Genomic DNA, 14087 nt, shown 5'->3' with positions numbered 1-14087 from the left:
AAGACTGACGAAGAGAGTGTATGTGAGTGAGGTGGAGGGGGAAAGAGGGAGGGGGAGGCCGAGGATGAGATGGAGAGATGGGGTGGAGAGGTATATGAGAGAGGGGGGTGTGAGTTGGGAGCAGGGGAGTGAAATGGCGGGGGACAGGGCGACTTGGAGGCGATTTGTTTGTGGCCACCCCAAACGGGATTGAGGCGTCTGGCAATAGATAGATAGATAGACCATATGTAGAATACTTACCAGAGAGCCTTCTAAGCTGACGAGAATATGACCCACATGTTGCAGAATGTTGAGGAGACATTAGGTTATTGCAGGTGATCGGAAGCTAGGTAAAGATTGGACAAAACGCTCCTCTTCTACCCCATCCGACATTTTCTCATGTGTTGCCCGGACGGCCCTGCGTTTTCAATGTCTGTCCAGCAGTAGTTATTTATTTCTTACTCCCACTGCCACGCCCCTTCCCACACCAGCAGATTGAGCCGTCCCCGCTACATGCAAGACACCGACAGCCGAGGTTCTGTTTGTTGCCCTGTTTATGGACCACCCTGTAGATTGCTGAAACAGTAAAAAGAATTGTTGGTGGTGAGGGTAGTAATGATGCTGTTAACGGTAGTGTGATGATTATGTAGGTGCAGTGATGATATTTGTAAGTTGCAGTTAAGGGTATGTTGGTGCAAGTAGGTGGGGAGCTATAATAGAGTACAGAAATAGTGATGTGGTATAGAGATAGGTGTGGTGAGAATTGCTATGATTTTGTTTATGCTGTGATGAGTTTCTATTGTGTCAACGGTTCTGGCTTTTGACTAGACTGTTCTGTGTTAATTTAGCGATGCAGAAAGTAGGTGTTGCTGTTTGCTGATGATACAGTATTGTTGAGTGAAGATGAATGGGAGTTGCAAGGTTTGGTGAATGAATTTGGGACAGTGTGTAGGAGGAGGAAGCTGAAAGTTAATGTAAACAAAAGTAAAGTTATGGTGTTTGAGAGGAATGAAGTCACAGAGTGTGCAGTGAGGTTGGATGGTGAGGATATGGAGAATGTGAGTGCATTCAAGTACTTGGGTAGTGTGATGAGTAAGGATGGAACTTTGGGGGATGAAGTACGTGAAAGGGTACAGCAGGGAAGGAAGGTTGTTGGTACACTGAAAGCAGTGATGAGAAATAGGGAGGTGAGTATGGAAGTTAAGAAGTCACTGCATGATAGTATTGTGATCCCTACCCTGACGTATGGAAGCGAGGCGTGGACCTTGCAAGAGGGGAACAAGTCAAGAGTGAGAGCAGTGGAAATGAGTTACTTGAGAGGAGCATGTGGAGTGACATGGAGGGACAGGTTGACGAATGAAGAAGTGAAGGAACGTTGTGGGGTAGATGTGGATGTGGTTGAGAAGATTAGGAGAAATACACTGAGGTGGTTTGGACATGTGGAGAGAATGGAGAATGAAAGACTGACTAAGAGGGTGTATGTAGGTGAGGTGGAGGGAGGGAGAGGGAGGGGTAGACCGAGGATGAGGTGGAGGGATGGAGTTGAGAGGTATATGAGGGAGGGGGGGGTGAGTTGGGGGGAGGGTAGTCAAATGGTGGGTGACAGAGTGACTTGGAGGCGTTTTGTCTGCGGCCACCCTTTGCGGGATTAGGGCGTCGGGCTATAGATAGATAGATAGAAAGTAGGTTAGGTTGGTGCAGGTGACACAGGCGGGCATGAGATTGCGTAATAGTAAATATGGTTAGTAGAGGGGAGCAGTGATGATTTGGTTATTACTATGAGGAGAACGAGGATTAGATAGGTGTAGTGGTGACATTTTAAGTATGTAGAGGGGGTTGTAGTGAGCACGTAACTATAATAGTGATGTAATGTGCTTAGTGGCGAAACTGTTCTTCTGATATTTGTGGTGTTTGGTGATGCCAGTAATATTATAGTGCCTGTGAGGAGATTGAAGACTACAACTATAGGGATAATAATATAGTGGTGCAGAATGTTGAAACGGTGTTGCAGAAAGGACACAGTGTTGCAGGGAGGTGGATATAGTACTCGTGGTGATTCAGTGATATAATGTTGCAAGATGTTGATACGATGGTGCAGAAGGGTCACAGTGTTGCAGCAAGGAGGGTATGTTGGTGCAGGTGTTAAAGGTGAAAGCAGAAACAGATGGGTGAGAGATTTAAATATGTACATGGTTGGCGGAGGCTGTAGGCAGGTGGACACATTCCCTTGCTGACAGCTTCCAAGAATGCTGACGACAACGATACTATCTCACCTTACAGAAAAAAAAAAAAAAAAAAAAGAGAAAAGAGAGAAACAAAGAAACATAAAAGAGAGAGAGGAGCTGTTATTTATAATTCACAAATATCCAGCGCGCGCGCACACGCGCACGCACACACACACACACACACACACACACACACACACACACACACACACACACACACACACACACACACACACACACACACACACACACACACACACACACACACACACACACACACACACACACACACACACACCGCAGAAACTATTATAATGATTTAATTTTTGCCTTTCTTTTTGGCATCTCTGTAAAATTATAAACTCTGTATTCCTTCCTGCCTTCCCTTAATCGCAAGAGGTCTACCCTAAGCTGAATAAAATCGTCTGGAGGTCGCAAGAATATAATAAAAGCAAGACATCATGGCACTGCTGAGGTTAAGGGAATAGATCTTAAACCCTTTTGTTATGTGACGCTTCCTCTAGGCTATTTATAATCGTCTGGTGGTGGCAGGAGTAATATTAATGAAGGCGTCTGCGTAAGGTGTGGGTTGCGGGAGACTTATTTTTGACCACATCAGTAAATTAGGGGATGAGAAAATCGTCTGTCATCAACTCGAGGACGTTTTTTTTATATATATATTTTTTTCTCGCTACCTGACGATTTTACCTCTCTAGTTTATAGTTGCAGGAGGCTATGAATTATTTGCACTGATGGCCTTTTTACCGGCGACGACCATTGCAGTTGTCTCGGCTATTACTAGATTTATTTTTCAGGTATTTTTGCAACATCCGTGATCTTTCAGGTAATTTCTCTCCACCTGGGCATCATATTTGTCTGAGAATATCGCCAGCATCACCTGCTCTGTGTCTGCCTATGTTTATTATATTTTCTTTCGGATCAACGACGGCCTCATTACCAGTCTGTAAGAATATCCTCTGTTTGTTCCTGAATATTGTAGTGCAGAGACTGATGTGGGAAAAGTAACAAGAAACAGATGTGTGTGTGTGTGTGTGTGTGTGTGTGTGTGTATGAGAGAGAGGGGGGGGGAAAAGAAGATGGAGACTTAACAAGCTGGAAAGGTGAGGTTCGAGAGTATGTAAGAGAGGGTGATGTGTCGTAAGAAGGGAGGTCCTTACTGAGTAGGAACAGAAACTACTGGAGATCCATATGTCGAGGCTACCCCTCATAGGATACGGCCTCACTCAGTAGCTGGATACAGTAGATAGGTAAATAATTCGCCTTATCAGTGGAACTCCTTCTATCTATTTCTCCTTTCTTCGAGATTTGTATATTAGTGCATTCAGTTTTCTCCACTGTGTTTGTCTCTCCTCTCCCCGATTAATCAGTTGTGAATAATCCTCATCTATACCATCGCAAATGACCTTGATCAACTAGCACGCGCTCTATCCATACCACAGCACCCTTTCCGTAGCACAGCACGCTATCCGTAACACAACGTCCTATCTGTATCCCTGACCACCTTGGAGACAGTTCGAAGATGCGTGACCTTTTTCTCGCCGTTAATAATTCCGTCACATTGTCATTCTCGTCCCTATTTTGGAATCGTGTGACAATCTTACTTCCTTATTTCCATTTCTTTCACTCTTCTATTCCTCAAACTTTCTTCCGGGAGGCGAAGTCTGTGGCACTGTGTTGCTTCGATAAGGTAGCTCTTCAGTCATTTGTATTTCGTTTCTCTATCTCTCTGTCTCTGTCTGTCTGTCTGTCTGTCTGTCTCTCTCTCTCTCTCTCTCTCTCTCTCTCAATTCCCTTTTTCTAAAGAGTTCAAATTCCATATAGCCTATGTATTTCTGCTACCAGTGTGGTCAAGGAAGTCTCATTAAAATTACATTCTTTTATAACACCATGAAGAGTAACCATTTGTCTGCTCGCCTTGAGAGAACAGTTTTTATAAATGCTTTAGAACCTATTATCATTACAAGAAAAGACTTAAATATACCACTCCAGATACAGGTTTATCTTTATACAAACCTTTTCCGGTAGTGTGCGCGAGGCATTGAGCAGAGCAGTGTTGTTTTCTGCAAATGATGTTCTTGTTATGATAATTCTCTGTGTTAGTTTCTAGTTCACGGGTGGTAGATGGGGCGCATTAAACTGGCAAGTCTTATACAGCACTATAGCCTTGTCCAACCTCCTTCTGGTGCCTGCGCTTTGTTAACCATTAGTTGTCGTTGAACAGCATCAGACTAAAGAGAGCACGCGTACTCCTCATAAACCTGATACGTGGGTTAGGCTCTACACAAGGACGACTTCTGGTGGCAGTGCGTGTAGAATGTCACGGAGTCCTAGATCTGTGCTTGATATTTCTCTCCTCGTGGGTAGGATTCGGGAACTGAAACGCTGAGCAAAGTGAATATTCTCCTCACCAGGCAGGAAATGAGTGTGGAAGGCAGGTGCAGTAGAGTAAGATAAGGTAATTGAGTGGAGACATGCAAGGCCAGGTTGTGTATGTTAGGCTGGAAAAGGATGTGAAAAGGCCAAAGAAGGCTCTGGGAGGCGGGAAAAAGCTGTGTCAGAGGCCAGTGTAGTCTGTGGGAGGGAAAGTCAGTGTGTGTGTGGGAGGTAGCGTGGATCAATAACTGAGCTCTGAACACCCACGCTGCGGCCGCCCAATTAAAAAGTTTGATTGATGACACAGGTATATGGGTGCCCTTCCCAAAACAAAAGCCGTTTATATATCGCACATGCCCATTTATTGCCGTAGTTTTGTTACAAGTATTGGTTTTCTGTTGTAAATCCTTCGTTTTATCCTTGCTGTGTTTTATTGTGTTTAGTGTTGGTAGTCTGTTATGTATCTTATTGTAATCATTTACTTGGTTCTTTACTGCTTTATTAAATATGGGTGCCGGTCCCACAACACACAAACACATTACCATTCAGGCATACCCTTTTATTGCCCTACAAAATTGTAAATAGGCACCTCTCCTCTCTCTCTCTCTCTCTCTCTCTCTCTCTCTCTCTCTCTCTCTCTCTCTCTCTCTCTCTCTCTCTCTTTCTCTCTCAAACACACACACACACACACACACACACACACACACACACACACACACACACACACACACACACACACACACACACACACACACACACACACACACACACACACACACACACACACACACACACACACACCTTATAAAAATAAATATTTACTGTAATTCTAAATGTTTCCGTCCGTGCTGCCAACAGACGCTTTTATTCAGCTTAAGGAGATTAATGAGATCCAGAGAGCTAAAAAAAATCAGTTTATTGATATCCTCTTTGTTATATTTTCCAGCGCGTATTTTGTCCAGTAACGAAGGATAAAGGGGTGGAAGGTGTGTTGTGGGTGTATTTTAAGTTTTAGTTGTATATTTCACGTGTATTGTAGGTTTACACACACACACACACACACACACACACACACACACACACACACACACACACACCTAATTTGTGCCCAGCTTGTATGTGGAGCAGTCAGTTTTATATGGCAAAGGTAAATACAGAGAAGCAGGTGTTGGTTTGCAGGTGTTGGTATAAGAAGTATAATCCAGTGCCAGATGTGACAGGTGTGAATATTGAGAACCTGATATTGGTATAACGAGTATGTCCAGAGAAACGGCTAGATTACTGATGCAACAAGTGTATAATGTGTGAGATTTAGAGAAGCAAGTTAGGGCACAATTATACGCCTATCTTTGCAATCCTTTATTTCCTCATGCAGGTGAAGGGGCCCAGAGTTAGGCTAATTAGTCCAGGTATTTAAGGCGAGAACGACCGGTTACTTAGCCGTGTTTGGCATAATTTGAGCAGTAAATTTCAGCCACTCTTGGACTGCAGCGCCGTGAATCACTGTCATCCACTGGGCGGGTCATGTGTTGGTTCTAGTGATTTCCTGGATTACAGAAAATGGTTAGGCTTGCTACTCTGTGTTTAGTCACTTACCAGAAAATATTGTGTGTGTGTGTGTGTGTGTGTGTGTGTGTGTGTGTGTGTGTGTGTGTGCTTGTTTGTTTGTTTGTTGGTCTATTGCACCCCAAGCAAGCCCGAGGTGGCCTCAAAAAGCACATTGTTGATCTTGTATTTGGCGAGGGCGAGGGCGTTTCGGTCCCTCACCAGCCGCAGCTCACTGGCCACGTACTCACCGAAGACTGAAAGGAAAAACCTATAGTTCAGTAATCTAAGCCACCTGAATGTGGGTCGGTGCTCCACTTTAACTTTTGCTGTTTTTGTTGTTTCCTTACAGAAGTACAGGAATGCCAATAGGTTGATATTGTAGTTTGACATGGCCTGCGATATACTGTAATAAGAAGGAAGAGCGTGGACACCAACAGATTTAGAACCACTGACTTAGACTGGCACCGTCTTTCTGCCGTTGATTTAAAAGTTCGCGTGGTGAAAACTCATTCATTACTATTTCCAGATTATGCAGTGCCATTAAACAGAACAGACTCGTCAAGTGTCTTTAAATGAACTGAACTAAGGTAGTCAAACCTCGGGTCATTGCACCTCGACAGCGTTAATATGAAAGTAGCTGGTGCAGGTTTTTTTGTTACTTTCCATGACATACTGTACTGTTGAAGGCGTTCCATAACCAGACACTTATTAGCATACTCGTCCTTGTTCGTTGAGCTGGCTGTGACCTCTGAACCTTCCTGCGCGAAGTAGTAGGACTACAACTTATTAAAAAAAAGGTTCTCTGGCTGAAGGAAATCCTGGCTTAATACTGTATTTCATTTATTCTAACGTGGCCTAGAATTTCCATCTCTCCTACTGGAATGCAGAGTTGTAACGATAAATTAAGAGTAGAGTATGATGTTAAGCCAAGAAGTGCAAAGGAAAGATGTAGAACTGTCGCACTAGCTTTTTCATTCCACTGAGCTACGTGAAATAAGCTGCCGAAGAATGAAAATCTAGGCCAAGTTAAGGTTAAAGAACTGTAGAAGCAGTTTATAATCCAGGTACTCACTAGCATACTCGTCCCTTAGCGTTGAGCTGCCCGTGACCTCTGACCCCTCCTCTACGGCGGGTTCGGGCAGTTTCCTCTTCCTGGTGACCGTGCAGGAGGGGATGAGGGTCATGGGGGGCACCTCTGGCGGGTACTCTGGGGGCGGGGACTGTAACTCTGCCTTCACCGTCAGCAGGTCCCCCGTGTCCCCGCAGACCTCACCTGCCTCGCTCACCTCACCTGTCTCGACGTAATTCATCTGTGGGAGAGATGGGTGTTAAGGCCTGTAGGTATATCGGTTTTGCCTGATTCAGTGTTTTCTTCGCCTGTTTTGTTATTCTCTTGTGTAGATGTTAGTTAAATGTTCTTTTCTGCGTCCTTCACTTCATCTGCCTCTACATAATGATTTATTGGGAAATGGATGTTATCAGGGAAACTATCCCTGCCATCTGTCAGAATTAGTTTCACTTGTATTAAAATTTGGTTTTCAGGTGAGGAAACTTCCGGTTTCGTCAGAATAGATTACTACACCTAACTTGCCTCTTTCTTTCATCCCGGTCCACAGATAAGAAGTCAGGTATGTCAAAGGCCGTCCCTTGTTTGCTGTAGTGACTTTTGTGTTGGACGCTGTAAGGAGTGAGCGGAATAATTAAGAAGAGAGAGAGCCATCCATGTATTAGTGGATAGGGCTACATGTACAACTCAGAAGACCATCTAATGAACAGGAGAAAGAAAGTTTGTGATCATCACTCTGCCTTTAAAAAGAAGCACACCGGCCAGTTGAAACAACAGCTGCAGAAACCACAAGAGTGGAATCTTAGACGAAGGCACAGCAAGAGGAGAGAAACTGTTAGAGAGGAGTTTGAATAATAGAGATTTTGGTCAGACTCGGCCAAAGGCTTTGGGATATCTGATGCATTAGCAAAAGTTTCTCCAAAATCCCTGAAGGATGATGTCTAAGAATATAAAAGGAGTGTGAGAAGATCGTCATTGGAGCGTCCCTAATGAAATTCATGCTGACGGTAAAAAAAAAGAAAAAAAAAAGAAAAAGAAAAGAAAGAAAAGGAGGATTGGGGACGGTCATTCTTCTATGGAACAGGCTGAATGAGAGCAAAGTTCCAGGAGCAAAAAGGCAAGTTGTAAGCTGAATGACAAAATCAAAAGAATTTGCCAAGACAGTGTCAGCATTGTAAAAGCTTTACTGAAGAAACTTAAATTACGCTTTGGTATTAGCTGTATGCTGTATCTTTCCTGCTTTACCATAAATTACCTGTATTACTAATATGTATGTACACACAACAGAAAAACTATCGTTACACCTTCTGCGCGATATAAAATGACACACGAATGAAGGTTTTTGATAACAGCCTCCTCCATTGGTATGCCTGCGTGTGTTTGTTGCATATTTATTATAAGCTATATCCATTGCTTCTCCCATCCATATTTCTACCTCGTCCTATTTGGCAACTCACCCACTGTCAGGCTTACCACCCCTAGCGAGACAGCCAGGTTGTTCAGTATGAAACACATCGGACCCCCCTGTAACGATAGTTTTTTTGCTGTGTGTACACGTGAGCCGAAGACGGCGTCCACGGAATGGAGAATCAGAGTAAAAACTCCTGTTCCACTCTTACATTATCTGTTTTGCCCAGGTCACCATAAATTACCTGCAGTTCTAATAGGTACTTAGTTATCTCCTACACACCTGAGCCGATGACGACGTAGACGATATAGAGGATGAGAGAAAAAGCTCCTGTTCCATCCTGACTTTGGCTCTCCTCGCCTCGATGAAGGGCCTGATGAAGGAGAGTGCCTCGTAGTGCCTCCACCGGCTGCCTTTGGCCCCCTCGCCCTCACTGGCCCGCCTCATGCTGGCCCTCTGGTGTTCCGCGTTCCATTGGTTCCGTAGGTTGTGGATCTTGCGCTGCACCTGCGGGGAAGAAAACATTGACGAAAGTTAAAACCGTGGTCACACTAGGATGTTGTGCTCTTTTTTTTTTTCCAGGGAAGTACAGTATTAACCGAGCTAATTTTCAGAGATTGTGGGCAAGATCTTCGGAGATTTTTCAGTAGGATCGTCTTTGCCCTGATTTTTGGATTCGTAAAACATTCTGGGATCATGTGTTGTTAATACTGTATTTGATTTCAAAAATTGTGCTACTCATTTTTTTCTTCAAAAAATATCGATTACCAACATTTTCATGCATAAAACACCTAAGTGGTTTTCAAAGCACCCAGGTATTACAATTTGGATATGGTCTGACGAGTGTTGTTTATAAACACATATGACCCCTCAGCAGTTCAGCGGGACAGAATAATACCCAGGCCTTTCATGGACCACAGAACAACTACCTAAAGATGACGAGAAGTGAGACGCTACCTTGGACCCGGATGCCCAAATTCCTTTACTTGAAATAGTAAATGGAAGAAGGGTAATAATGGGCTAAAAGAACTGGTCCGAACTTAGTAGAGAAGTTCGTCCGTCTTGCATGCACCCACACACCTAAATTCGATTTTTCGCCTGCTGGAAAAACCTAAGTCAGGGGCAAGAAATAGCCGTATAGGTTCTTTGTGTTCGGCTTGACCTGCTCGCCTAAAATTTGCACAAAAATAACCGTGTGTGACCTCGGCCTCATATATATCCCTAGTGGTTGCATATGGGTCTTAATTAAAGGCAGAACATCACTTTTAAGTCCCAGTTTTTCCATAGAAATACCCTTCAAAAACTGATAATACACTGAAGTCCCCAGCCGTACTGGTAGGTGACTTGGGGTGTAGGGGGAACAGATTGTGCCCACCAGTCCAACCAGCCTAAAAATTCAGCATGGGGAACATCCAGGCTGTGGTCACACACACGCACGCACGCGCGCGTACACACACACACACACACACACACACACACACACACACACACACACACACACACACACACACACACACACACACACACACACACACACACACACACACACACACACACACACACACACACACACACACATCTATGCCTTACGTGTGCGCTCAACTTGTTTAAAAGTACCTCATGTATATTGCCTTATTTTCGAGATACTGGGTCCTAAGCGAAACTTGTTACAAAGATCAAATTTCATTTGTTTTTCTTTTTCTATATTTAAAATTAAGAGGAGGAATATGAGGGTATTAATTGTATACTTTTTATTCATACTCCGCCAACGAAATTGGAGGAGGGTATGTATTCACCTATTTTTGTCTGTCTGTTTGTCCACACGATATATCCATTAGTTCTCAATGAATTTCAATGAAATTTTGTGGGTAGGTGGGCCATGAGCGAAGAAAGAATTGATTAAATTTGGGGGGCGAATCCATATCCGCAGTATCCCGCACAGTGTCTTAAAAAATTTTCAGTGAATTTCAATGAAATTTTGTCGAAGGGTGGGCCATGTTCCAAGAAAGAACTGATTAAATTTTGGGGCGGATCCGGATCTAATCCGGATCCCATGTATCCCACACAGTATTCCCAAAAGTTCTCAATGAATTTCAAAATTTTGTGGAAGAGTGGGCTATGAGTCAAGGAACAATTGATTAAATTTAGGGGTGGATCCGGATCCAATGTATTCCACACAATATCTCCACGGATCTGGATCCGGGTTCTTTTTAATAGTAATGGCATTGGTTGAGGTATGCGCTCTTTGAATGCTTTCTACTATATAAGAATTTTCCCCCCACTAATATGAACCTGTTAATTTTTGTTCTTTCTACCACAAGACAGTTTTGTTCATTGTAGGAAAAAGTTTTCGAGCTGGAGGGGTGAGGCACTGCCTTTATTGGTCGCCTTGGTTTAATGAATGAACTTAAAGACATCATCATCATAAAAGGGTTAAGGTATCATAGTGACAGAGAATGAACTGATGATACATGGTGGAGATTCACGGAGGAACTTAGTGAGTACCTTCCTATCGTAAAAGGGATTTGTTTCTGCTGGAAGAACAAGAGACGTGGGAAGATTCTGTACTTTCTTCTTTCCCTGGCCTTCCTGCTAAAACAGATCTTAGTTATGATGGCAGAGCACGTGGGTATTATCGTTTGTTTAGCTTAAGATTTTTCATAATTATAATTCATGGCATTAATTCACCCAATCAGTTGCCTGCTGACCCCATCACCTGAGCCAGTAAATTATCCAGTAACTAATCCCATGCTTCACCTCCGACACTATTCCCACCCACTGAATATTCCCATGCATCGCCTCAGCTGATAGATTATCCTCCTGTTAATAACCCCATGCATCACCTAGAGCAGTAATTAATTCCATGAGCCGCCGCTGAGAGTGAATAGTTCCCTGCATTGCCTCTTCTGCAGCATCAAATCGTCTGTTGCATAATTCCTCACATCATCATACACATACTATCTCCCTGCTTTCGAGGCCATTCCCAGGTGCACCTACACAGGCTGCTGGTTACAGCTGCCCACGAACTTGACGCCGGCTCGCCGAGTGAATGCAGCCAGCGTACGCACCTGACCTGGCATAATTTATGCCACCACTCAGCCCACAGAAATACGCCTAACCCACAAGTGAAGGAGCATTGTGATTTCTCATGATACGCCCACCACAGGAATATGGCTTCGTATCTGTCGGATGTTCTTGCTATACACAACAACAATAACAAGAGCGGAGTAGGTTATACTGTGGCACTACCTAACTGCGTTTTCTCCCCTTTTGTCTGAGAGTGTGCTTTTTGCCCAGACCTTGCCACTTCTTGTACAAGGGGGTATGACTTCCTCATACGGTTGTGCCCTTATGTGGCGTGGAGTTACGTCCTCGTAACTAGGTTATACTCACCAGAGGAGGACGCTGCTAGTTGTGAAAGGGCTGCAACCACTACATAATAATGTACCCCTGGTTCTGCCGGAGGTACAACTGACATTACAGGGTGAACTTACTTTCATGCAAAAATTATGCTTGCCATTGAGGGCAGAGTTACATTACAAGGAGCTGCTCCCTTCTAATGGAGTGGTGCCCTATTAGCAGGATGCCAGAGAGTGATGGTTTATCACTGAACTGATCCTTAGGCCACGAGAGCTGGCGGCAAAGGCAGTACAAATGACCAGCCATCTGGATGCAGCACCATTGCTAACACTACTGGGATCTTTCTGGATGCCATGAATATGCACCTATTGTAACACCAGCACAGGAGAAGCTACGCCCATGCATGACCAGCCCCTAAGGCCAATTGTAGGAAGCTTTACTCAGACCGATGCTGCCACAGAACTAAGGGTAGCCACCTAGGGAAAGTTACCGATGCAGTCAGCAGAGTAGTGAAATTGCTAATATTACATAATGTTGCATTTGCTTTTGATGACATTTTATTTAAGTTGACGTAAGTGTATGGTTTAAGATTTGCCATTTTTGGTGTCTGTTTTAGTGATAGTTGTAATTGTTTATATAGAGTCTTTTGGTGGGAACTGATGCTGAAAGCAAACCCTGATAGTGAAAGAACTGCAAAGAAACGCTAACTACTGTTAGACTGAAGAGAATTTTATGAAGGAAGCAAGTAAAGGAACATAATACACACACACACACACACACACACACACACACACACACATAAATAGATATTTATACATATATATATATATTATATGTACCGGTATATAGAGACAGTATATATTTCATGGAAACAATTATTACACAAAGTAGTACGTAACTCGAAATCGAAAATGAAAACCCAGTGTCTTAGCGTCCATACCTCCGGCACGTCGACGCCCATGGCCTTTGCTAAGGTGATCCACGCCCTGGCCCTGGTCCCATTGTCCTTGTACTCCGGGCTGGTCACCTCCCAAAGGGCACTTTGCTGGCGGTACTCAGCGATCAGCCTCTCCGTCAGCTCCGTCGTCCACATATTGAGAGGCTCTTTTTTTTTTTTTTTTTTTTTATTGTATTTTTTTTTTCTTTCAGTTCTTTGCGATTCCCCCCCCCCCTTTTTTTTCCCCTACATTGTAGCGATGTTTTTGTATTTAACTCTGTCTACCGCTGAATGATCGTAGGAAGGATACCTAGTTGTCAGTGCCTTTGTGCACATCTGTAGAGGCGTTTGGGTTTTGATATTTGTTGTAGTTGTAGGTGCAGTTTTAGATGTACCGTAGTGAGTTTGTAGGCCTCTTAGCCCCTGAAGTACGGTGATGTTTTTTGCTGTATATTCTTTTTACCAGCAAACGATCCCCAGTTCTTCTTTCATCTTCGTCGTCTACATGTTCAAGGGATTTCAGTTTGTATAATCCAGTCTCATGGATTTTGGGGGTTCTTAAAACGTTTTCCTTAGTGAATTATTTTGCTTACTACAGTGATTAATGCTTTTCTTGTATTTTAATGGCGTAGATGGCTCTTCCTCCTACTTCTGTGATTCCCTTTTCCTGCTTTGCATTACTATTAAATTCTGTACCATAACTCTTTGGTTCACATCATGAGAAACGCCTGGAATTGGCTTTTCTCTCTAGATGCGTTTTATTTTTTTTTTTTATCCATAAGGGTTTTATTTATATTACATGTTTATACCTGAAGTTCTTCGTAGTTTTTTTTTTTTTTTTTCTGTCACAGGTCTTAGTCAAAGTTTTGTTTTTCGTGTGGTGTTTGTCACAGGCTAGTTTATTTATAGTTTGTTTTTCCCCTTGATTTATAATGTCCTCTTGCGCTTTCTCTGTATCAATATTTCCTGCAAGGTTTTTCCATTGATATAATTTTATTTTGTGTCGCATATCATAACCTGACGTACTCCTGACACTGACTCATACTTTTTCCTTTTGATCACACATCCCTCACCCTGACGTATACATTCCCCCTGCCTCACACATCCCTCACCCTGCCGTATACATTCCCCCTGCCTCACACATCCCTCACCCTGCCTTATACATTCCCC

The 14087-nt window shown here is 43.4% G+C and overlaps 1 protein-coding gene across 1 annotated transcript; it reads right to left on the bottom strand.

Moving 5' to 3' along the window:
- Window positions 1-6275: 6275 nt before the first annotated feature.
- LOC145415580 (uncharacterized) lies at window positions 6276-13073 on the bottom strand. The gene is made up of 4 exons (XM_080284801.1): window positions 12921-13073; window positions 8903-9127; window positions 7219-7456; window positions 6276-6400 (listed from the first exon to the last, which is right to left on the bottom strand). The coding sequence occupies exons 1-4, from the start codon at window positions 13071-13073 to the stop codon at window positions 6276-6278; spliced, it is 741 nt and encodes a 246-aa protein (XP_080140927.1).
- Window positions 13074-14087: the final 1014 nt, after the last annotated feature.

This window comes from Coenobita brevimanus, chromosome 103 (assembly GCF_032717465.1).
Source record: "Coenobita brevimanus isolate Jiangsu-jjx chromosome 103, ASM3271746v2, whole genome shotgun sequence".
In the NCBI taxonomy this organism is placed as follows: domain Eukaryota; kingdom Metazoa; phylum Arthropoda; class Malacostraca; order Decapoda; family Coenobitidae; genus Coenobita; species Coenobita brevimanus.
Note: the sequence above shows the minus strand (reverse complement) of the source record. Positions and strands in the feature narration are given on the sequence as shown.

Excerpts from the sequence above, each read along its gene's own strand:
- LOC145415580 (XM_080284801.1), bottom strand. The coding sequence starts at position 13,073 with ATGTGGACGACGGAGCTGACGGAGAGGCTGATCGCTGAGTACCGCCAG. Across the intron at positions 9,128-12,920 it reads TGGGCGTCGACGTGCCGGAG|GTGCAGCGCAAGATCCACAA; the intron begins GTATGGACGCTA and ends TCTTCCCCGCAG. Across the intron at positions 7,457-8,902 it reads CTACGTCGTCATCGGCTCAG|ATGAATTACGTCGAGACAGG; the intron begins GTGTGTAGGAGA and ends TCTCTCCCACAG.